Raw genomic sequence first — 23,252 nt, forward strand, 5'->3', positions numbered from 1 at the left:
TACCAAAAGAAAAATCTGCATAGTTTTTTTTTTTAATATTGTTTTAATGTTTATTTATTTTTGAGAGAGAGAGAGAGAGAGCGAGAGAGAGAGAGCATGAGCAGGGGAGGGGCAGAGAGAGAGAGGGAGACACAGAACTTGAAGTGGGCTCCAGGTTCTGCGTTGTCAGTAACGGAGCTGGACACGGGGCTTGAACCCACGAACTGCAAGATCATGACCTGAACCAAAGTCGGATGCTTAACTGACTGAGCCACCAGGCACCCCGGTTTGGTTTTTTTTTTTTTTTTTTAAAGATGATTTCTGTTACATAATATGTGGTGTGGCTTTTTTTTTTTTTCCTAAAAAAATATGCTACTGAACTGGCAAGTTGAATAAGAAAACTCATCTATTCTCAAATCAAGTCTGATACAATTTTACTCTTTTGTTGATTATTTTTCGTTTATTCCTCTGACTGAGCATGGTTTCAGACTTTATGTCACGCTCTCATCATGAAATCACACTTTGTAGTTTTCCAAGGTGCTAGAGAGAAAAATAGTGAGATTAAGAAAGCATAAAAAAAGAAGACAGTAGTGCTTTGGAATTCTTGGAGTGATCTTGCTGATAAATTTAAGTAAATTGTCAAGCAAAAAATGTACCTTCTCAGATAATCTGAACTTCTTACATAAATAGTAAAATAATTTAAATTGATTTTATTACCCGTCAGTGATGTAGTTGTTTCTGGGTCTCACATCAGCAAAACTGTTTCAGGAACAATTACAAAATTGAATTTGTTTTCAAAATTTGATTTCTATTTGAAAGGTATATCAGAGTTTGGATGTCACAATGAGGGTATATATCATTGAAGTGCGATAAAAGTAATAATGTGTATTCATTCTGATAGCTTATGTCTTTTCTTTGTTTAGCAGCATTACTATGGATGGGTTAAAATAACTTTTCTTTCTTTAAAGCAATATTATGGGAGAAAATTCCACTTGAACTGTAGATGCATTTAAAAATTTTTAATGTTTATTTTTGCGCGCGCGCACGAGAGAGAACACAAATGGGGTGGGGGTGGGGGGTAGAGAGAGAGGGAGACACAGAACTGAAACAGGCTCCAGGGTCTGAGCCGTCAGCACAGAGCCTGACGCAGGGCTCGAATTCACAGACCATGAGATCATGACCTGAGCCAAAGTCAGACACTTAACTAACTGAGCCACCCAGGCACCCCTAGATGGATGCATTTAAATAAAAGATCTGAAGGCTTTATATTTATTTTTTTATGTTTATTTATTTGTTTTGAGAGAGAGAGAGAGAGAGAGAGCGCACATGTGCTGGGAAAAGGCAGAGAGAGAGGGAAGGAGGGAATCACAAGCAGGTTCCGTGCTGTCAGTGCAGAGCCTGATGCCAGGCTCAATCTTGTGAACTATGAGATCGAACCTGAGCCGAAATCAAAAGTCAGATGCTTCTCTGACTGAGCCACCCAGGCACCCCTGAAGGCTTTATATTTAGAAACCCAGATCAACAAGTGTTATGTCAAAACCCTGTTATAGCAGTAGGATAAATTGAAATTTAAGTCTGAAGCAAAAGCATGTAAAGGGTTTCTCTTTTGATTTGTCCCGAGGAGTCTCGTTCTAATTGCACAGAAATGGGGTAAGGGTAAGTGTATGCAAAGAGAGATCTTCATTCTCAGTCTCTGTGGATATTGAGGGCTAATGAGACCTCTTTCTGGACAGATGTCTGTTTTAGGATAACAGAACAGTCCCCAAAGTAAAAGAGGATATAGCTGGGCAAATAAAGTAACTAAAATATTCATCTTGGAGGAAAAACCATCCTTTAGAAAATGTCTCCCCTAGTGTGCACATTCTTAGTTCTATACATGGAACAGGTGGCAGTTATCAATTGAATCAGTTATTCATTGATTCATTCATTCAGTAACTGAATGACTTCTATGTGCCAAGGTGCAAGGTACTGTCTTAGTGGGGAAAAAATGTGAAGTATGCCTTTCCCTTAAAGAAATTAAGATCTAGTGAAAAGCAAGAGAAGGGAGGGAAGCTGACATATGGAGCCCGACCCTGTGCCAAGCACGCCTCCATACTTAATTGACATTAACCATCTGAACCCGTCCTACAGACCTGTGAAAAGGCTGCATGGAGTCATGGATAAAGGTCAGGCTTTAGAATCAGATGGCCTATGATCAACTCTCACCTCTGTGTCTCGGTTTCCAACCGTAAAACACACACCTGTAAAACACAGGTGACAATAGCACCCCCCTCACAGGTCTGTTGTGTGGTTTGATGCGAGACTACAGGAGCAGTGCTCAGCATGGTGCCTGCATACAGCAGGTGATCACGTAGCAGTGACGAATACTATCATCCTCATTTGTCTCATGAGAAAATCTCTTACTAGTCAATAAATATGTAGCAGGAGCAAAAATTCTCATCCAGGCCTGCCTAACAAAGTTTCAGAAATTCTCACCAAACAATTCTCTCTCCTCAAAATAATTCTTTTTGTGTGGCAGGGGTGGAAAATAAATTCACATTCCCAGATGGAAACCAAAGCCCTAAAAAAATAGAAGATACACCTCAATTGTGACACCTTACTAGCATGGGTCTGCTTCCATTCCTTTTTTTTTTTAATGTTTATTATTTTTGACAGAGAGAGAGAGCTCACGCGTGAGTGCACTCGTGCACGCGAGTGGGGGAGGGGCAGAGAGCGAGACAGAGACACAGAATCTGAAACAGGCTCCAGGTTCTGAGCTGTCAGCACAGAGCCTGACGCGGGGCTCAAACTCACAAACTATGAGATCATGACCTGAGCCAAAGTTGGACCCTTAACCGACTGAGCCACCCAGGTGCCCCACATTCTTTTTTTTTTTTTTTTTTAATGCTTATTTATTTATTTATTTTGAGAGAGAGAGAATGCACGTGAGCGGGGGGGAGGGGCAGCGAGGGAGGGAGGGAGAGAATCCCAAGCAGGCTCTGTTCTGCCAGTGCAGAGCCCAACGTGGGGCTTGATCTCATAAACGGTGAGGCCATGACCTGAGCTAAAATCAAGAGTTGGATGTCTGTCTAACTGACCGAGCCACCTGGGTGCCCCATACATTCTTTCTTTAAAAATGTTGTCATAGTAAATCAGGAGGAGGCTTACCATGTTTGGTATTAAAGATACTGAGGAATGGGGCGCCTGGGTGGCGCAGTTGGTTAAGCGTCCGACTTCAGCCAGGTCACGATCTCGCGGTCTGTGAGTTCGAGCCCCGCGTCAGGCTCTGGGCTGATGGCTCGGAGCCTGGAGCCTGTTTCCGATTCTGTGTCTCCCTCTCTCTCTGCCCCTCCCCCATTCATGCTCTGTCTCTCTCTGTCCCAAAAATAAATAAAAAACGTTGAAAAAAAAAAAAAAAAAAAGATACTGAGGAATATCAAGATGCACGAGCCACCGGTTTCATCTATTTGCTGTGAAGTAATATGTCCTCTTTGTACTAATGTATTCATTAGTGAAGCTTATCATAGTTTTATTCTTTGGGGCAAAAATACCTTATTTCCAGGGTTTGCATTGATCTGGGGATTTTTTTTTCTGGATTCAGAGGGGGATTGCAGAATCTAGTATTGATCTGCCTATTGATAAATGCCATTGCATTCAGCAGCCCATGCGCAGTGGAGATAAAGCCCCTCCTCCCCCCACTCAGAAAGGGGAGACCATTTCCTGCTCCAAGTGTGGTCGCAGGAATCGCCCGGAAGCTTGCTTCTGTGACTGGTGTGGAGCCACGGTGGGTATTTTAAATCTGAGTTTCTTGGTGCTGAGGCCTCACCACCACCCTAGAGACGCCCAGCTCCTCCTCTTCCCCTGCCCTACAGAAATCACTCCTTGCGATTTGAAGACTACCACCTATTTACCTAAGACTCCGGAGACAGAGATACTTCTCTTAAATTGAGAAAGCTCTGTCATTGCTGTTTCTTTGAGGTTAAACTTTTCCTATTTCTATTTGACTATTGGTATTTCTTTTATGAATTGTCTGCTTACTTTTCTAATAAAACACTCAAAGTCATTTATTCAAATAAGCGTTGCATGTAAATAATACAAAAGGTTTCATGTGAAGGGGTAGTCTCCCTTCTCATCCCAGGCCTACAGAGCCTATCCCAGAAGCAGTCACCATCACCTAGTGTCTGAGTGTTCTTTGAGCTGTTCAGTGTGCTAATAAGTAAACTGGTAGTTTACTATGAACACTGGCTCAGTTCTTTTCACCTAGCAATATATCTTATTTGTAGCCTCTCATTCTTTTCAGTGGTTCTGTAATATACCACTTTCTGTATGTACCATGATATATTGAGACCATCCCCTATTGCTGGATATTTAGATGGTTTCCAGTTATTTTCTCTAAAACCACAATCCTGTGGGGAATGGTCTTAAATATACTTGCTTTGTGTAATTGTTCATCTGTAGGGCAAAGTCTAGAAGGTAGACTTGGGGTCAGGGATATAGGCATATGTTATTTTGATGGCTGGGGATTGTATGGTATGAGAATAACTTACATGGGAAAATTAGGACTCTAATATTTATGAAGATGTAAAAATATTTTCTATCCTCTAGCCAGGCATTTCTGCCTGCTACTCTGTTTGCCCCAAATGTGGGGCCAGCAATCACCCATCTGCCCGATTCTGTGGTTCCTGTGGTATTTATGTGAAGTCCTTGGCAAGACTTAGCATGGAGAACAGCCTGGCTCTTGCCGCTGGAGAACTTCGCCCTTTTGCTGAGGTGAGGCCTCCACTGTAGTAAGAGCTGGTGCCTGGGGAAGAGCTTAGGACTCTGAATTTGTGTTCTCTACCTTGGGGATCAACCCGGGGAGAGAGAGCCAAAATACAGACTTTTCACATGGATTTTCAACTAGGTGTGTAAGTAAATTCAACCAATTCAAGTTTTCAACACTCAAGTGATTTCGTCTGCATTCAAAGATCTAAGGGTTTATCTGTAGTAGATTGAGGTCTAATTGCATTTGGAAGACTAATAAAAATAATGTAAGTTGACATAATGTCATGAAGGAGAAGTGGATTTAAAATACCTGAGACAGAAAAAAAGTAAAATAAATACATGAGACAGAATGTCCTCGTGCATTTCTCATGAGGCATACTAGGAACATTGCTCCCATTGTTTTATGTTTTAGAAAACTTATATCAGGTATATGAAATTGCTGCTGCTATTTAAAACAACTGCATATAGTTTAAGGAAAGTCTTACAGGGTTATTTTCAGAATGACTTAATCTCTAACCAGCTTGATATTAGCCTTTTGTGAATTTCTCTAAGCTAGATGAAGACTTTTCAGGTTTCTTTTTAGCTCTTCATTAGAAGAATGTGAAGATTGATAGTCCTTAGAATGCACATGCACTCAGTAATTTTGCACTCATTTTTAGGGAGTTCATGGCCTTCTTAACCCAGACTGAGACTTATGGATCCTGGGAGTGTCAGTAGACCATATTGACACCTTTGTGCAAATGAGACCAAGGGTTACTTTCCTCAAGACACTAGACTGCCATCTGTTGGAAACTGATTGTAATATACTAATTTTGTTAGACATTTTCTTCCACCTACCAGAAAAACTGTCCTAATAAATTTTCAAATATATGATGCCTACCATGTGAATCTTAGCTCATTAGATGCAGTGATGTTGTACAGTACACAACCTACACAACCTTACATGATGGTCCTCTCAAGTTCCCATGTCCAGATGCAGGAGTGCCTCAGAGAAAATACCGGTCCCCAGTAGTTGAGTGTAGATGAGTAGTAACTCCATTGGATTGTAGAACTGAGAGGATAGATTTCTTTAGGGCCTCGGGCAGCAAGACAGGGAATATTAGTTTAGTTGATTTGTTGAGTTTGAGATAGTAAATGGCCAAGCAGAAGAGGCTGGCTTTATGGGTCAGGCTGGGAGTTCCTGGGAGAGACAGACCAAGGAAGGTGAGGCAAGGGCTGAAAACCTCTTTTTAGTTCAGAGTACAGTTTCTTGGAGATATTTTTTACTTCTGATTAGAATTCTTTTCTATAAGTAATTATGAAGAATTAATGAAATTATATTCTAGTATTTTATGTTTTCTGCCTTGCTCATAGCCCCGATCTGCCTGGCAGTCCCTAAATGTTCCTTTGCTCAGACCTGAGGCTGGGACTCGGAAGGACGTGGGCACACAGACTACTGGCCTGTTCTACCCATCTGGTGCGCTACTAGCCAAAAAGGAACTGGAAATGGCTTCTCAAAAGCAGAGGCAGGAGAAAATGAGTGACCATAAACCTCTCCTCACAGCTGTCAGCCCAGGAAGAGGTGAGAGAAAAAGTACACTTTCTTGTCAGGAGAGAATTCCCTCTTTCTCTGAAAGAAAACTGCATTTTTTTTTCTTCCTTTAGCTTTATTTCTATACATAAGTAAATCCCTTTGTGGCGGCTGGGTGTCTCAGTCGGTTAAAGCATCCTACTTCAGTTCAGGTCATGATCTCGTGGTTTGTGAGTGCAAAGCCCCACATCAGGCTTTCTGCTGTCAACACAGAGCCCACTTCAGATCCTCTGTCTCCTGCTCTCTCTGCCCCTCCCCCACACCTCTCCTAAAAATAAACAAACATTAAAAAGAAAAGTGGGGTGCCTGTGTGGCATCCAACTTTGGCTCAGGTCATGATGGCATGATTCGTGACTTCGAGCCCCACGTTGGGCACTCTGCTGTCAGCTCAGAGCCTGCTTTGGATCCTTTGTCCCCTTCTCTGTCTGCCCCTCCCCCACTGGTTCTCTCTCTGTTTCTCTCAAAATAAATACATTAATTTAAAAAAAAAAAAAAGTAAATGGGGCTCCTGGGTGGCTCAGTCTGTTAAGCGTCCGATTTTAGCTCAGATCATGATCTCACAGTTTGTGGGTTCGAGCCTTGTGTCGAGCTCTATGCTGACAGCTCAGAGCTTGGAGCCTGCTTGGAATTCTGTGTCTCCCTCTCTCTCTGCCCCTTCCCCGCTCGTGCTCTCTCTCTCAAAAATAAATAAACATTAAAAATAAATGAATGAATGGATAAATGAATGAATGAATGAATGAAGTAAATCCCTTGGGGTGCCTGGGTGGCTCAGTCGGTTGAGTGTCTGACTTTGGCTCAGGTCATGATCTCACGGTCCGTGAGTTCTAGCCCCGCATTGGGCTCTGTGCTGACAGCTCAGAGCCTGAAGCCTGCTTCAGATCCTGTGTCTTCCTCTCTCTCTACTTCTCCCCTGCTCATGCTCTGTCTGTCTCTCAAAATAATAAATAAACATTAAAAAAAAAAGTAAATTCCATCGTTTTTCTTTAGGTAATTTTCCTTTGTATTATAGCTCTTCATTAAACTTTTAGTACTCTGATGTTTTGACTCATAGCCCCATCATCTAGTTTGTAAATCAAAGAGCACATATGGATTGCAACTATGATGGTAGAAATGTTGTTAGTCTGTGTCATTGCTATCTGCCAATACCTCTCTGTTTTTACTGTTCTAAAATTCACATAACAAAATTCACCATTTTGACCATTTTGAAGTGTACAATTCAGTGATAGTACATTAGCAGCAGTATAGAAACATTACCATGTCCAGAACATTTTTATCACCCCAAAAGTAGTCCTGATACTCTTTTTTGCAATCACTGCTCACATCTCCTGACCCAGGTGCCTGGCAACCACAAATCTACTTCCTGTTTTTTATTTTTTAAATTTTTTTTAATGTTTATTATTTATTTTTGAGAGACACAGAGAGACAGAGCGCAAGTTAGGGAGAGGCAGAGAGAAAGGGAGACACAGAATCCGAAGCAAGCTGCAGGCTCTGAGCTGTCAGCACAGAGCCCGACGTGGGGCTCGAACTCATGAACCGTGAGATCATGACCTGAGCCAAAGTCAGATGCCTAACCGACTGAACCACCCAGGCACCGCTACTTTCTGTTTTTATAGGTTAGCCTGTTGTGGACATTTCCTGTAAATGCATCTCCTGGTTGCCCACAAGACACCAGAAATCCAGACTCTTGTGACATCTCCCAAGTGTTAAATGGTGGCAGTTAGTGAATTCAAGTGTGTTTAAACCTGTGCAGACTGTAGAAGGGCACAAAGGAGTTTTTGGAATGATGGAAATGTTCTATGTTTTGATTGGGATGCATATGCTTGCTGGAATTCAAACCGTATACTTAAAAGTTATCTCAATAGGGTTAATTTTAATAGAATAAAATAGGAGTGGCTGGGTGGCTCGGTTGAGCGTCCAACTCTTGATTTCAGCTCAGATCATGATCTCACGGTTCATGAGTTCGAACCCCACATTGGGGTCTGGGCTGACAGCACAGGACCTGCTTGAGATTCTCCCTTTCTCTCTATCCCTCCACTGCTTGCACTCTGCCTTTGTCAAAAATGAATAAATACACTTTTAAAGAGTGATATTTTAATCAATAGGGCAACTATTCAAAAAGAATACCAAGGAATACAGGTAAAAAGCTAATGGGAAAATTTAAATATAATTCTAAAAAGTATTCAAGTTGCCCCCAAAAAACCCCCAGGAAAATAGGAACAAAGAAAACAAAACAAATGGGAAAAGTATAAATCAAATAATAAAATGGTAAGGCAAAACCAAAACATATCAATAATTACATTTAATTTTGTGGACTGAACATTTCATTAGAAGGTAGCAATTGTCATCATGGGTTTCTAAAAAACGAAAAAACAGGGGATCCTGGGTGGCTCAGTTGGTTAAGCATCCAACTCTTGATCTCAGCTCAGGTCTTGATCTCAGGGTCATGAGTTCAAGTGCCACACTGGGGCTCCATGCCAAAAGAAAAAAAAAGAAAAACAACTCTATGCAAGCCATAGACAAGACCTAACTATGTAGAGTAAAAGTAAATATATAGTAAAAAACACGCTTGCTGAAATTCAAGCTGTATGCTTAAAAGTTATGCCTTGGGGCACCTGGGTGGCTCAGTTGGCAGGGCATCCAACTTCAGCTCAGGTCATGATCTCATGGTTCATGAGTTCAAGCCCCGCATCAGGCTCTGTGCTGACAGCTCCAAGCCTGGAACCTGCTTCGGATTCTGTGTCTCCCTGTCTCTCTGCCCCTCCCCCACTTGCACTCTTGTCTCTGTCTTTCATAAATAAATAAATGTAAAAAAAAAAGTTAAAGTTATGTCTCAAAAAGGTTAATTTTATTTTATTTTATTTTTTATTTTTTAATTTTTTTCCACTCGTTTAATTCTACCATTTATTTTTTTCTTTTTTTTTTATTATGAAATTTATTGTCAAATTGGTTTCCATACAACATCCAGTGCACATCCCAACAGGTGCCCTCAATACCCATCACCCACCCACCCTTCCCTCCCACCCCCCATAAACCCTCAGTTTGTTCTCAGTTTTTAGGAGTCTTTTATGTTTTGGCTCCCTCCCTCTCTAACCATTTTTTTTTCTTCCCCTCCCCCATGGTCTTCTGTTAAGTTTCTCAGGATCCACATAGGAGTGAAAACATATGGAATCTGTCCTTCTCTGTATGACTTATTTCACTTAGCATAACACTCTACAGTTCCTTCCATGTTGCTAAAAAAGGCCATATTTCATTCTTTCTCATTGCCATATAGCATTCCATTGTGTATATAAACCATAATTTCTTTATCCATTCGTCAGTTGATGGACATTTAGGCTCTTTCCATAATTTAGCTATTGTTGAGAGTGCTGCTATAAACATTGGGGTACAAGTGCCCCTCTGCATCAGCACTCCTGTATCCCTTGGGTAAATTCCTAGCAGTGCTACTGCTGGGTCATAGGGTAGGTCTTCAATATGGTTAATTTTAAAAGAATAAAATAGGGGGTGCCTGGGTGGCTCAGTCGGTTGAGCATCTGACTCTTGATTTCAGCTAAGGTCATGATCTCATGGTTCATGAGTACAAGCCTTGTGTTGGGCTCTGTGTTGACAGTATGGAGCCTGCTTGGGATTCTCTGTCTCCCTCTCTCTCTCTTCAAGATATGTTCTTTTGATATTCTGTACTATTCTGTGATTAATCATGTGTAATTTTAAAAAAAGCTGGGAACAAAAATGGAACTTATTCTAGTACATAGTCAAGGTTCAGTAAGCCAAACCATCACAAAATTTGACCAAAAAAATTAATAACCTCTCTGAGTATGCATGTTGAAAACTAGCATTTTTCTTTCTTGGCTTCAGAAGAATTATCCACGTGGATGGATTTCTCTTTTTCTTTAGGGTACTGGAGAAAACAGTTGGATCATATCTCTGCTCACCTCAGGTCTTATGCTCAGAACAACCCTGAGTTCAGGGCTTTGATTGCAGAACCCAGAATGGGAAAGGTGGGTGAGCTCTGACTGGAATTTCCACACCAGAGCATCGCATGGGTTCAGGCTGCAGTTCCCCTCCATTGACTTCACCTGAAATCGCACTTTGCTTGGCTCCTTTCCCTTTCCTGTCCTGCTTTCCACCCTTCTTTACTGCCCTCCCCTACAAGCACGGCCTCAATAAATCACCTGTGCATGAACCTTGTCTCAGGGTCTGCTTCTGGGCACCTGACCTAAGCAAGGTAAAATAGTAAATTGTGAACCATCCATGCTTTTACATTCCATGTGTTATGGAGATTCTTGTGGTCAGAGCTAAAAGACCCAGAAGAGTTTAGTCTAGCCAAATTGCACACTGAAATCCATTCTGTATTAGCAGCGGTAGTGATCATAACAGTTGCCGTTTAATGATGCACTCACTATGTACATTATGTTCATCGATCTGTAGCACTCATAACAAACCTACAAGGTAGGGATATTACCTTTGTGGCAGTTTTTAATAATGGCCACAAATTCTTTGATAGTTTTCCCTGCAAAGGGCAGAGTCCCTGTCCCCCGTGGACGGGTGGGAGGACTTATGGCAGTTGGGCTAATAACTGAGTGCAGTGGCAGTGATGCCATGGGACTCTCAGGGTGTGGTCCTCTTACTTGGCACGCTCACCTTCAACACTCCTTCTTGGAGCCCAGCCACCCTGCTGTGAGAAGCCCAAGCCCCATGGCGTGGCCACGTGTAGGTGCACCGTCTGCAGCCCTAGCTGAACCCGGGCCTGGAGTCATCCTGGGTCAGGAGGCAGGCAGACGAGTGATGAGAGCCTGGGTCATTCCAGCCTCCAAACATGCAGCCACCTTGTAGCCATTTGAGTTTTCCCAGCTGAGGTGGCAGATGTGTCGAGACAAGACCATCTGTCCCCTCTGTGTCCTGTGGGAAGCCACAAACTTAATAAAATGGTCGTTCAGTGCCACTAAGTTTGAGGTGGCTTTTTACACTGCAGTAGATAATCAGAACAAGCCTTATTTTTGACACCCAGGAAAACTGGCTCAAAGAGCTTTGGTGATCTGCCCAGGGCTGCACTGTTGGGTCTTTTGGGGGATTCCAGATTTGAAGTCCCATGCTCTTTCTCTGGCATTATGCCACCACTGTAAGAGACAGCTCTGTGAGAAGACCTCTTCTGTTTGTCAGAACACTAGAAGGAATCTTTAGAAATCAGCCTGTTTGATCCTCTACCACCAAATTGGCCAACATTGAAACTATTTCATTGTCAAGTAGTGCTTAGTTTCCCTTGATAATGTTTTGGGGGTTTATTCATTCTCTCGCCTAATCCAGGGGTCTGCAAACTATAGCCTGTGGGGCAAATTAGGCCCATTACTCAGTTTTACAAATCGAGTGTTATTGGATCACGGCTATAACTAATTTGTTTACTTACTGTCCATGACTGCCTTTGTGCTACAATGGCAATGACCCACAAAACCTCAACTACTTACTATCTGATCCTTAAAGAATTTGTTGACCCCTGTTTGAGGGAAATTCCTCCTGCTGCTTACAGAGGAAGCTTGTCAACTATGATGCTTGGCTCTTGATTAACAAGGCCTGGCTCCTCCAGACACCCAGCTGACGACATCCAGCCAGGTGGCTTGATTAAACTTAATGTGTGTCTCTTGCAGAGAATATAAATTTGGGTCTTTCTTATCCATTCTGGCAGTCTCTGCTCTTTGATGGGAACATTAATTTCGTTCATTTACAATTAGCGGAATTATAGCTATAGCTGGATTTGTGTCTGCTGTTTTGCTACTTGTATTATATCTTACTTAGGTTTTGTTCCTTTGTTTCTCTTTTCCTGCCTTCTTTTGAGTTAATTAAATGTTTGGTTAAATTTACGGTTTAACATCTCAGGATTTCTTGGCTGTTGCTCAGGACATTAAGTCCCACATGCATGGTTGTGAATTCTCTCTAACGGTTTTTTAAAAGCTTATCTCTGCTACTGTCCATGAAGATGGCTATGAAGTTAGCATCCAGCTGAATTACATTCAAGTATCAAACAAGGTGCGTAAGACTTTCAGAAGCTGTTCATTTGAAAATTGACTGAACTAGTAAATTGTAGCCTATAGTCTATTGAAATGCTTCTGGGTAACCCATGGAAGACATAAGTTTCAAATATTATAAAACTCGACTAAAGGCCAGTAATTTCATAGGATTAGGTAAATAACTGTGCTAAACCTCAGAGAAGTCAGGTTTCAGGCACATAAAGATGTAGTAAGAGTAGGAATTACTGTCGACCCTATTGGTCCTGTGGTTCTCAGGCTTTTTTATACTCACTGAAGTCTGGGTGTAGATGAAAGACCAACAAAATGTTTGCCTGTTTGTACTTTCACCTATTTGCCTATAATAAATAAGCCAAATTTTGTGGCTATGTCTCTCTTGATCTGCCTCCTTATATGGTGATTGCAACTTTGCTACAGAGCCTTTAATGTGTGGCAAACATTAATTGATTCATACTGGCAGCTTTAGTTTCATTGGGCAAGAAATCAGAATATACAAAAGAATAATGAATGGATTGAGAAGGTGGATGAAGAAGGCCAGGAAAAGCAGGGGAACTAGCATTTATCAGGCCCTGGCCATATGCCCAGCAGGGAGCTAGCAGTGTCTTTAAAATGAGGACAGACATACGGGCACCGCCTAACTCAGAGGCTGGGAGTGTGCAGTGGGCTGACACCCACAAAAGTGCTTTGAAGTCAAGTAAAGTGCTAAATGCCATATTTTCAGTTGTGTGGCCAGAGCAGAGCTTGGGTCAGAGAGGTACTTGAGGAGAAGGGGAGTGAGGGACATGAGACGGGGAACGGGCTGAGTGGTCACACATAAATTTTGGCTTTAGCCTGATCCACGAGGAGCTCTGAAATATGGGTCACATCACGAAGTTGTCCCAACTGAGGCAAGAAAAGGAGGGCTGTAGCTTCTAGGGTAAGGCAGCACCCATCTCTGGAGGCAGTTGGCCAGAGGAGGGAGTCAGCTGTGAGCTGTTAGCAGCCAACCCAGCAGCTGGGAGGGGTATGCTTTGGGTGGGCACCGAGAGCATATATAATGTGCTATCAAGTAGAAGTGGAGTAATTATCTTCGGGTTTAATATGTGTTTTTTCTTAACCTGTGTGTTCTAGTGTTGAGGAAGTAGCAGGTGGTTCCCTGTGGCGGGAGAGGCAACCAGGTGAGGGTGGGGCAGGATGCCACGCTGTGGAATCGGTCCAGGTGGATATAGAATTCCAGGTCTGGACCATGTATCATCTATCCTAACTTTATAGGCCTCCATTTTACCTCATTTTACTTTCACAGTATCCCTTTGGGGTAGGCCATAATATTTCCACTTTACAGGTGAGGAACCTGAGGTTCAGAGAAATTAAGCAACTTGCTTCTTCCAAGGTCCCTAAACTAGTAATAGAACCAGGATTCAAACTCTGTGGCTCGAGTCTCCCCATGATGTCACCCTAATTCCAAGATACAGAAGGGTTTTAAGCAGGGAAAGGACACCAGTACTTACACAGTTTAGAAAGATGACTGGGGCAGCCACATGGAAAGTGGGCTGGCAGGAACCTGTTGGGATGCCCTTGGGGTGATTCTGGCATATGAAAAGGGGCTGTGGCCGTAACAACAGAGAAGAAGGGCTGCACTGAGGAGCCGTTTAAGAGGCAAAATGGACAAAACATTACAGGGAGGGGAGGAGGTGTCAGGAAGGATGTCCAGGTTCAAGCTTGACTGTGTAGCTAAAGGTGTCATTAACAAAGAGAGGAACAGGTTAGCAGGGAGATTGTTCCTTCTGTGGGGACACAGCAGCCTTGTCATTCATGGTGACTAATTGTTTTCATTGTCCAGAACCTTTACCTCAGCAAGGCTGTGGATTTCAGCAGCCACTTCCTGAGCAGTGTCACTGAGGGTGGTAATGGGCCATTTGGCAGCAGGTCCAGCCTGGGTGAGTTGTACCCTTATGGTGACTTTAAAACAATTGACCAGGAACACATTGACCTGGCAAGGATGGCAGGGAATTGCTTATAGTTTTCCAGCCCAACCATGCATCTCACTGTAATGTTCCAACCATTTTATTCTTCTGGCTTCTCTGAAGTCAGGGGTGAGATTTTTCAAGTCTTTCACAGGGCTTGGGGAGATAGGTTGTGGGGGGTGTTCTTTGGGGCCTATAAACTGTAGTCCCTTTTATTCCTTCCTTCCCACTCATCCTCTGGTCTTACTTCTTGTGAGGTTCAATCAAGTAGAAATTTCTATAAAAGCCATTTTATTCTTCTGACCTCTTGAGGGGCACAATAGTAGGATAGGTCTATATTATATGTGGGGAGTGGCAGGGGGACATTGTTTTGGTCCTCAACTCTTTGTCATTCCAGTGAGCAACTACAGCCAGAGCACCTCCGATACCACTGAAAACGTCAAGAGGGCAAAGAATTTCAAGACCAAAACATTTCAAGAAAAGGAGCAGCTCACAGTAAGTGTACTCCTTTGTCCTCACAGCTGTCTTCTTAGGCCTATCTGTTTAATGTTTTACTTTGAGATTTTTAAATGGAGGAATACTTTTTCATTTTCTGTGCCTTTTTTGGGTATATTTTTTATTTTATAGAATCCTTTAAAATATGTCAAGATTATTAATTAGAATTAAAGTTCTCATCAGTTTCCTGAATCACCTCTGTTTCCTCTGGGGTCAATTCTGTCTGTCCATCTTTCTCTGTCTTGTTTTTGGTTGGTCTCAAATATGTGATGATCTGTGATTGCCAGGTCATGTTGACAAGTGAAGGGATAGTTTGCGTAGTGCCAGTGCTTGCCCTGGGTGTGTGGGCCTGAGGTGCCTGTGTGTGTGGGGGGGGGGGGTGGGGGTGGGCATGCTGTCTCCCTGGAGAGTGTTTGGGCAGAACACAAGAGAATGCCTTGGGGTCCCCTAAGTTGCCTTCCCCCTAGAGGTGAGTCTGTGCTGTGAAGGGCTCTAGAGTGTTTCATTCCTGGATGGGGCTCTTTTTATTTCCTTGCTCTCCTTCCATCTGTGTTGTCATAGAGGTCTGGGCTCTGGCCTTCCTGGGCCCAGTACTCCCAGGAGGACTCTTTGTTAGGCAAATAATTAAATCTCTGGAAAATAGTTATCAGGGTTTAAGCAGAGAGCACAGGAGAGAGGGGAGGACATCACCCAGCTCAGCCCTTTCCTAAAATGCTCATGAATCCAGCCTGCACCCAACACCTGCCCTCCTTGTTGATTAACTCAGCTTCTTCAGGGCTTCCTGGAGGAAACACACTCATATCTCTGGTGTCTTCAACTGCTTTTTCTTTGCTTTGATTTCCCTCTCAGTCAGATTCCACCTACTTTCAATCTTTGGAATTTCTCACGATTCCTGATCCACTGATGGCACTCTTCCAGTTTCCCACAGCTGTTTTGTTCTTCAAAATATATAGAGCATTAACATTTTAATGGGAGCTTTGGAGAAAGAGACAGTGGGTGCCCTTGTTCAGTCCACCACCTTGCCTTTCATTTGGTCCTCTTTGGCTGCAGTAGGAGGACAGATGTGCTTAGCAACAAACCCAAAGCCTGGGTCTCCACCAAGATGGAGATGGGCACAAGTCAGTTCTTCCCTCCTCTTTTCGTGAACCCAAGCCCTCAGGGCATCCTCAGGGGTGCACATACTGGTGCCCAGATTGTCATCATGAGTTCTACAAAGGCAGGTGATTTCTCGCCTCAACTTGTTTTTTTCCACTACATGCTTTACATGTCATAAACACCAATATATGTGAGAAGAAGACCTTAGAATTGTATTAACTTTTTAAAAAAATCTATTTCTCCCTGGCTTTGATTTATTTACTTATTTAATTTATTATTTTTAAAATTTTTAATGTTTATTTATTTTTGAGAGAGAGACAGAGTGTGAGCAGGGGAGGAGCATAGAGAGAGGGAGACACATAATATGAAGCAGGCCCCGGGGTCTGAGCTGTCAGCACAGAGCCCAACACAGGGCTTAAACTCACAGACTGCGAGATTATGACCTGAGCTCAAGTCAGACACCTAACCGACTGAGGCACCTAGACTCCCCATTTACTTATTTTATTTAAATCCAAGTTAAGTTAACATATAGCATAAGAATGATTTCAAGAATAGAATTTAGTGATTCATCACTTACTTATAACACACAGTGCTCATCCCAGTAAGTGCCCTCTTTAATGTCCATTGCCCACTTAGCCTGTCCCCCCACCCAAGACCTAATAAGCAAACTTCAGTTTGTTCTCTGTATTTAAGAGTCTTTTATGGTTTGTCTAACTCTCTGTTTTTATCTTATTTTTTTTGCTTCCTTTCCCCTGTGTTCATCTGTTGTGTTTCTTAAATTCCACGTATAAGTGAAATCATATGATATTGTCTTTCTCTGACTTATTTTGCTTAGCATAATACACTCTAGATCGATCCACATTGTTGCAAAAGGCAAGATTTAATTCTTTTTGATTGCCAAGTAATATTCCATTATATAGATATACCACATCTTCTTTATCCGTTCATCAATCAATGGACATTTGCTTACTTTTTCCATACTTTTACTTACTCTTTCCATACTTTTGCTATTGTCAATAGTGCTGCTATAAACGCTGGGGTGCATGTGCCCCTTTGAATCAGCATTTTTATATCCTTTGGGTAAATACCTAGTAGTGCAATTGCTGGGTCATAGTTCTATTTTTAATTTTTTGAGGAACCTCCATACTGTTTTCCAATTTGCATTCCCACCAGCAGTGCAAGAGGGTTTGTCTTTTTTTTTTTTAAGGGTTCTTCTTTCTCTGCATTGTCACCAACATCTGTAGTTGCCTGAATTGTTAATTTTAGCCATAGAACTACATTAACTTGTATTGCTTATGATTCCTCATACTCTTGGCTTTCTCCCAGTTTAAGTATAAAGTTCCATAAACTTTAACAGTTTTCGAGACTCCACCTGCTTATTCTATGTGTGACCTGAATCCCCCATTGTTATGTGCCTTTATTTTCTCATCTGTATTTAGGGGTTAAGTATAAAAAAATAATAACAGCATTCAGTGGTTCACTCATTCAGCAGTTATTTTGAGCACACATGCACCAGGCACAATTTTTGGTGGTAAAAATAAATTGTGAACAAAAGATATAAAAGTCTCAGACCTCATGAGGTTGACATTTAAGTGCATTCTAGTATAGTTTTCCATAAGGAATGGAATTCAGCCAGAACAAGTGCGTCCCCCAAGACTGCCTGGGGTTTCACTTGTTAGAGTACATTGTTCCAAGCTAATCACTCTAGAATGGGGGCAGAGGGGACATAGTCTGAACCCGGCATCTTCTCCTGAAAGGCTCAGAGGCTTGACCAATGCCCTCATCTCTGACTTCCCAGAGAGCCAGGAGGGGGGTAGATATTATTTTCACTATGCATACAGGAAACTGGGAGTCCCAGAACCATCCCAAGTCACCCTCAGATCCATTGATAGAAACACACTGAAAGTAATGTCTCCAGCTTTCTAGACTGCCTCTTCAACCTTGTGGCAGCCAGCATTTGAAATCCTTTCTATAAAGATTGTATATAATGATGAATTTCATCATATTTTGAAAATAGAGAAAAGATAATAAACTCTTCAGATTTCTGATGATAAGTGAGAGCTTTTAACCCCCAAACAAGAGTTGACTTTATCGGTTCACTCATGTGTCGGGTGAGCGTGTTTTCTGGATAGTCATACTTAGGCTGATTCTGAACACCTTATATAGCATGCAGGGTGAATTGTAGGATTCACCCGTTTGCTTTTCCTAGGAATATTTGTTTTCCTTTGTAATAAAACTAGTGTGGGGTTTCTGGGTTTTTGTGAGGTTTCTCATTGCATCCCTATCCTTAATAAATATAAAACAATGTCCCCAAATATAAAACCTTTCCCAAGACAAGGTTTCAGAGACCAGCAAGCTTTACATTAGCTGGGTTTATTTGTGTTGCTGGCTGTCAAAGATCACACACACGCACTCACGGACACACATGCATGCACTTGCTCACACTCGCCTGTCCCTGGGACTCAGAACTTAACCTTGGAGAGGAGGCATTTGCCTTGAGGGTTGAGTTCACACAAGTGGGGCAGCAATATTTTATGGTGGTGGAAATGACCGTGTTGTATAATCCTACAGCCTGAAAACAGGCTCCTGCTGAAGGAAGTGGGACCAACAGGGGAAGGAAGAGTCTCTGTGATTGAACAGCTGCTCGATGAGGTGAGTACATCCCAAAGAAATCTCTCTGAGGATTTCAGCCTCGTGTTTCACCTGTGTCTCTTTCATGTGGAAGTCTTGTTCAGTACTGGGATCATCACAGGGCCATTTCATTTTAAACTGCAAGTGGATTAACTGGCCAGTCCAGAACTTTACATTAATTGTTATTGGTTGCTAGTTTTTATAGCAGAGAAAATATACCAAAAAGTCATATGAGCCCAAATAATGTGCACAAAGGTGGACAGAATCCCTGGTCTGTGACCCCATGTGACCTTCATGTTTCCTAAAGAAGCAAAGTTGTCTGGGTGCCTGCCTTCCTGATGAGGACAGCACAAGTTCTATGGCACCATGACCCGCAGCTCTGTTATAGGTCAGATCTTAGGTTTCCTGATGTTCCTTTCTTTTGATGGAAAGCATATTTGTTACACTTCATAGGACGGCAGGTGGATGCTGCTGAGAGCAGGGTTTTGTGGCAAGTTTGTCCTTTTCCTTATGCTGCAGGGAGCAGATCCCAACTGCAGGGACGGTGAGGAGCGACCCCTTATAACCATGGCTGTTGTGAATAAGCACCACGAAGCGATTACGGTTCTTGTGCAGAGAGGAGCAGATACCGAGCAGCGGTGGGGACCGTAAGTAAGACACAGTAAAAGGGCAGCCCTGGCAATGTCGCGGCCAGCTGTGACCTCGCACGTGTGCCCTGTTCAATTTGAACCAGTCAGAACCATTTTTAAACCCATTTGGGCCTTAATCAGAGACTTACCTGCTTCTATTTCCCAAATCTAGGGAAAACAAAAATTTTTAAATGGACTATTGGATTGCCTGATTTTTTGTAGCTTTTATAAAGGATAAATTTTGTTAACTCATGAATTTATACTGTTGTGGGGCCGGCAAATCCTTTGCCCTTGGGATGTCAGGTGACATTTTCATCATGATCTGAGCTGTTGACATCCATAAGAGAGTAGTGGCCCCAGTGTATTCCCTGTGGAAATGTACCCATGAAATTACTGCAGAAAGAAAACCTTATCCATCTGTCTCTGGATGCTGACACCCTGGGGGCGAGCCTGCACATGAGAGTTCACCACATGATTTGGTGAAGCAGGAGGACGATACCAAGTCCTGTTGGGTGCTTCTGTCATTTCCCTAGTCTCAGGGCTGTCCTGCCTCTTGACTTCTCCCAGCTTCGTGATTCTGTTGTTCTCTTGCAAATTACAGCAAAACCTGGGATAGTGAATAACTTGTTCTGCAAGTGTGCTGCAACATGAGCAAACATTTCTTATAAATTTTAACTTGATAAACTAGCGATGTCTTAGGATACGAGTAGTACATGATGCCAGATGTCACATGATCACAACTGAGTTAATGGTTCTTGAAATTCACTTTGATATACAAATGCTTTGGATAACAAGCATGTTTCTGGAACGAATTATGGTCACAAACCAAGATTTTACTGTACTTTGGAAAGGTGGGGTGGAATGTTCCTTGAGGACGGGTTCCATATGTTAATTGCTTATATCCTGCCAAACAAGTTGCCGAACTAGAAGTTCTCCAGGGGTCCTGCAGATATCTGACACTGCTGCCCCCTGAGTTATTTCTGAGACCAGACTGAGGCCCCGTCAGAGCATCATGCAGCCAGCACAGGGGGCCAAGAGTTAAATAGCTTTGCTTCTGGCTTTCTCTGTTTCAAAATTTCCTCTAGTGTTTTTATTGAAAATATATCCCTGTTGGGGCACCTGGGTGGCTCAGTCGGTGGAGTGTCTGACTTCGGCTCAGGTCATGATCTCGCAGTTTGTGAGTTCGAGCCCCGCATCGGGCTCTGTGCTGACAGCTCAGAGCCTGGAGCCTGCTTTGGATTCTGTGTCTCCCTCTCTTTCTGCACCTCTCCTGCTTGCACTCTGTCTCTCTCTCAAAAATAAACAAACATTAAAAAATTGTTTAAGAAATATATATCCCTGTTAATTTTTCTATGTGTGCTTTTATAAGTTCTGCCCAATAGGACAGCTATATCAAGACATGACCCCATTTTTAGCAGAATGTTTGGCACACTTGGTATACATATTTAGTGGCTGGCATTTACTTGCTCACCTTTTCAGGATTCACATTCTGCATACTTTGTCAGCTTCTTCATTTACCCACACTCATTATTCATAAAAATAATGTCACCTTGTTAAGGTATACTTTATATTTGCACAAATCAGATAAGCTTTTCTTGGAGCACTTACATATAATGTATGTGGTTGATACAAAATCTCTTAAGCAGATTTTGAATTGATGCTTATGTATAAGGTGTCCTAGCTTTATGAAAAGTCTAGCTGAGAGGAAGAAACTACTCTGGACACGGAACAGATTACCTGTTTTTCCTTGGTGTTCCTCAGTTTCCATTCTTGCTTCATTACCATTCTATAAATCGACATTCATCCACATGCAATCCCGTTGCGTCGCTACTAACTTTCTGCTCGTACCATCTGTCTGAACAGTGTGTGATAGCCTGTTGTCTCTCCCACTGCATTAGCCCAGTTAGCAGAGTTTAGCTCCATGGAAGGGGAGGGAGGAAAGCCAGACCAGAAGCCCTCCCTCAAAATAGAGCACAGAGATCTCTTCTTCCATTTTAGTTTATGCCAATAGAAGAAAGCAGATTTTTCCACCAGGAGCCAACTCTGTTAAGTCTGGTTTATAATTGTTAGTTCTAAGTGTTGAGACCTGGGTCAGCCTGGCTTCTGCCCCACAGCTGGACCTCTATAGATCCAGGAACATGACCTTAAGACTCCAACCATTCTACTGCTCTTCATGCACAAGCCATGGAGAGATCTGGCTTTCCTGTAAAAGAGGCTCAGTGAGTTGTTCCTTAGCAAACAAGGATTAGAAAGCTCTTCCCCACCCCCTCCCCCGACCCCCACCCCTACCCCTGCCCCAAGCTTGTTTGGCTAGGGGAAAGAAGCAGTCAAGGTAGTCTCTATGCAAGGTAACTCCTGTCAGGTAGCTCAGTGGGTAGCAGAAAGCCCCGCCTTAGTGTTTCTGTTTCCAATGTTTGTATCTTTCCTACCAGAATACACTCATATTCAACCCAAAGGGATGGCTAAGGCGAAGTACGCATTCTTCACCAAAGCCGATACCTCTTACGGGCAGATTTCACAAACACAGATTCAGGGTCTCACTAGGAGAGGGGCAAAGCAAAGTGCCATTTGCTTTTGGACAACAGCTGCCCTCCTTCACTGGCAGTTTCAAACATTTCATCCCTTAGCTCTGCCCCAGTAGCCAGGAGGGACAAATGTAACCATCAGTCTTTCTTAGAGCTTCAACTGAGGAGATTTATTCTATTAGGTAATTCACAATTTACAAAGAAAGAATGTGCCTTCATCCTCCCTGATATTTAGATTTGAATAAACAGTTTGAGTTGTTTGTGCATTAATAGTAAAGTTTCTTTAAAGTACAAATTCACAGGGGGCGCCTGGATGGCTCAATTGGTTAAGCATCTGACTTCGGCTTAGGTCATGATCTTGCAGTTCGTGGGTTCAAGCCGCACATGGGGCTCTGTGCTGACAGCTAAGAGCCTGGAGCCTGCTTCAGATTCTGTGTCTCCCTATCTCTCTGCCTCTTACCTGCTTGCACTCTGTCTGTCTCTCTCTCTCTAAAAAAATAAACATTAAAAAGAACTTAAAGTACAAATTCACAGAACATCATACTGTACCTGCTGTACAAAACACGTTCTAGAAGGTCTGGTAATATAGTACCAAGCTGTTCAGAGGAACAGATTTGTAGGGTATCACCTCTACTCTGAAGCATGGGGTCCTGATAAGAGGGTATTCCATCAAGTGCCATTGCCATGTTGGAGTTGCATTGTTTGAGGGGCGGTGTACAAAGTTAGAGTTGGCAGTCACAATTCATTACTTTCAAAAACTGAACCGTGGTTACACAGAAAATCTAACCACGGCACCCCCTCCCCACCTAGTAAATGGAATGCACGTTCTCTCAGTTGAGAGGGAGTCACGAAGGAAGAAGATCATACGTCTTCTCAGGAGATATGGCAACTCCATGAATGTATGCAGGTTCCAATGGTAAATGCCATATAAAGACCCAAGGAACTTGAGTGGTGAAGTGACCAACAGTTGAGCCCTATACTACCAGGGAGAAAGGAAAGATGAAAGATAAGGAGGGGGTCAGTGTCATTGGTGTGACTGAGACATTCGTTGTCCGTGTGCCCATAGCATCCTGCATTGCAACTGCTTTAGCAGGATGATTTTCTTCCCCCCAAACAGGCTCCGAAATACAGCTCTTCATGAAGCAACCCTCCTTGGCTCGGCGGGAAGGGAGTGTGTCGCTGCTTTACTGCGGTATGTTCCCGGCCTCTGGGGGAGACTTCTGAGGGCCACAGCGATCCCCCTGCTGACTATGATGATTTCAGAAGGCCCCAGTTCCTGAACAGTTAACTCTGTGAATGGGGGCCACCATCCCACCGTGGGTCCCCAGTACTGAGGGCTTCTAAAAGCACAACGAAAATACCCACACACCCACCCAACACACTTGGTTGTAGGACTTTGATACAATGGGAGCCAATGGCCAGGATTGGCAATTGAACATGTTGAAATCACAGAGCCCCTCAAAAGGTCTCAGGGTAGAGCCACCCTTGAGAGTGAGTCATGGTGGCCTCTTGGGGACGGGTGTAGGAAGGTTGGTCTGGGAGTCTCCCAGACCAGCGTCTCCCAGACCGGCCTCTGTGTCAGGGACGAGCCATCCTTGAGTTCAAGCACCTGAGTGCCTCTATTC

At 42.9% G+C, this 23,252-nt stretch overlaps 1 protein-coding gene across 11 annotated transcripts in view; it reads left to right on the top strand.

The window, feature by feature from the left end:
* DZANK1 (double zinc ribbon and ankyrin repeat domains 1) overlaps window positions 1-23,252 on the top strand; it is a 72,429-nt gene that overhangs the window by 48,165 nt on the left and 1,012 nt on the right. For 7 of the 11 annotated variants that reach the window (XM_058684786.1, XM_058684782.1, XM_058684784.1 and 4 more), the window contains 11 exons: window positions 3,617-3,742; window positions 4,564-4,728; window positions 6,076-6,283; window positions 10,184-10,287; window positions 12,236-12,310; window positions 13,631-13,690; window positions 14,129-14,225; window positions 14,650-14,747; window positions 18,414-18,494; window positions 18,993-19,120; window positions 22,745-22,819. In XM_058684786.1, coding sequence (XP_058540769.1) covers window positions 3,617-3,742; window positions 4,564-4,728; window positions 6,076-6,283; window positions 10,184-10,287; window positions 12,236-12,310; window positions 13,631-13,690; window positions 14,129-14,225; window positions 14,650-14,747; window positions 18,414-18,494; window positions 18,993-19,120; window positions 22,745-22,819 — 1,217 coding nt within the window. The remainder of the gene's footprint in view (window positions 1-3,616; window positions 3,743-4,563; window positions 4,729-6,075; window positions 6,284-10,183; window positions 10,288-12,235; window positions 12,311-13,630; window positions 13,691-14,128; window positions 14,226-14,649; window positions 14,748-18,413; window positions 18,495-18,992; window positions 19,121-22,744; window positions 22,820-23,252) is intronic. The other 4 variants (XM_058684788.1, XM_058684789.1, XM_058684792.1 and 1 more) reach the window with 4 other exon arrangements.

Source organism: Neofelis nebulosa, chromosome 9, assembly GCF_028018385.1.
Source record: "Neofelis nebulosa isolate mNeoNeb1 chromosome 9, mNeoNeb1.pri, whole genome shotgun sequence".
Lineage (NCBI taxonomy): Eukaryota > Metazoa > Chordata > Mammalia > Carnivora > Felidae > Neofelis > Neofelis nebulosa.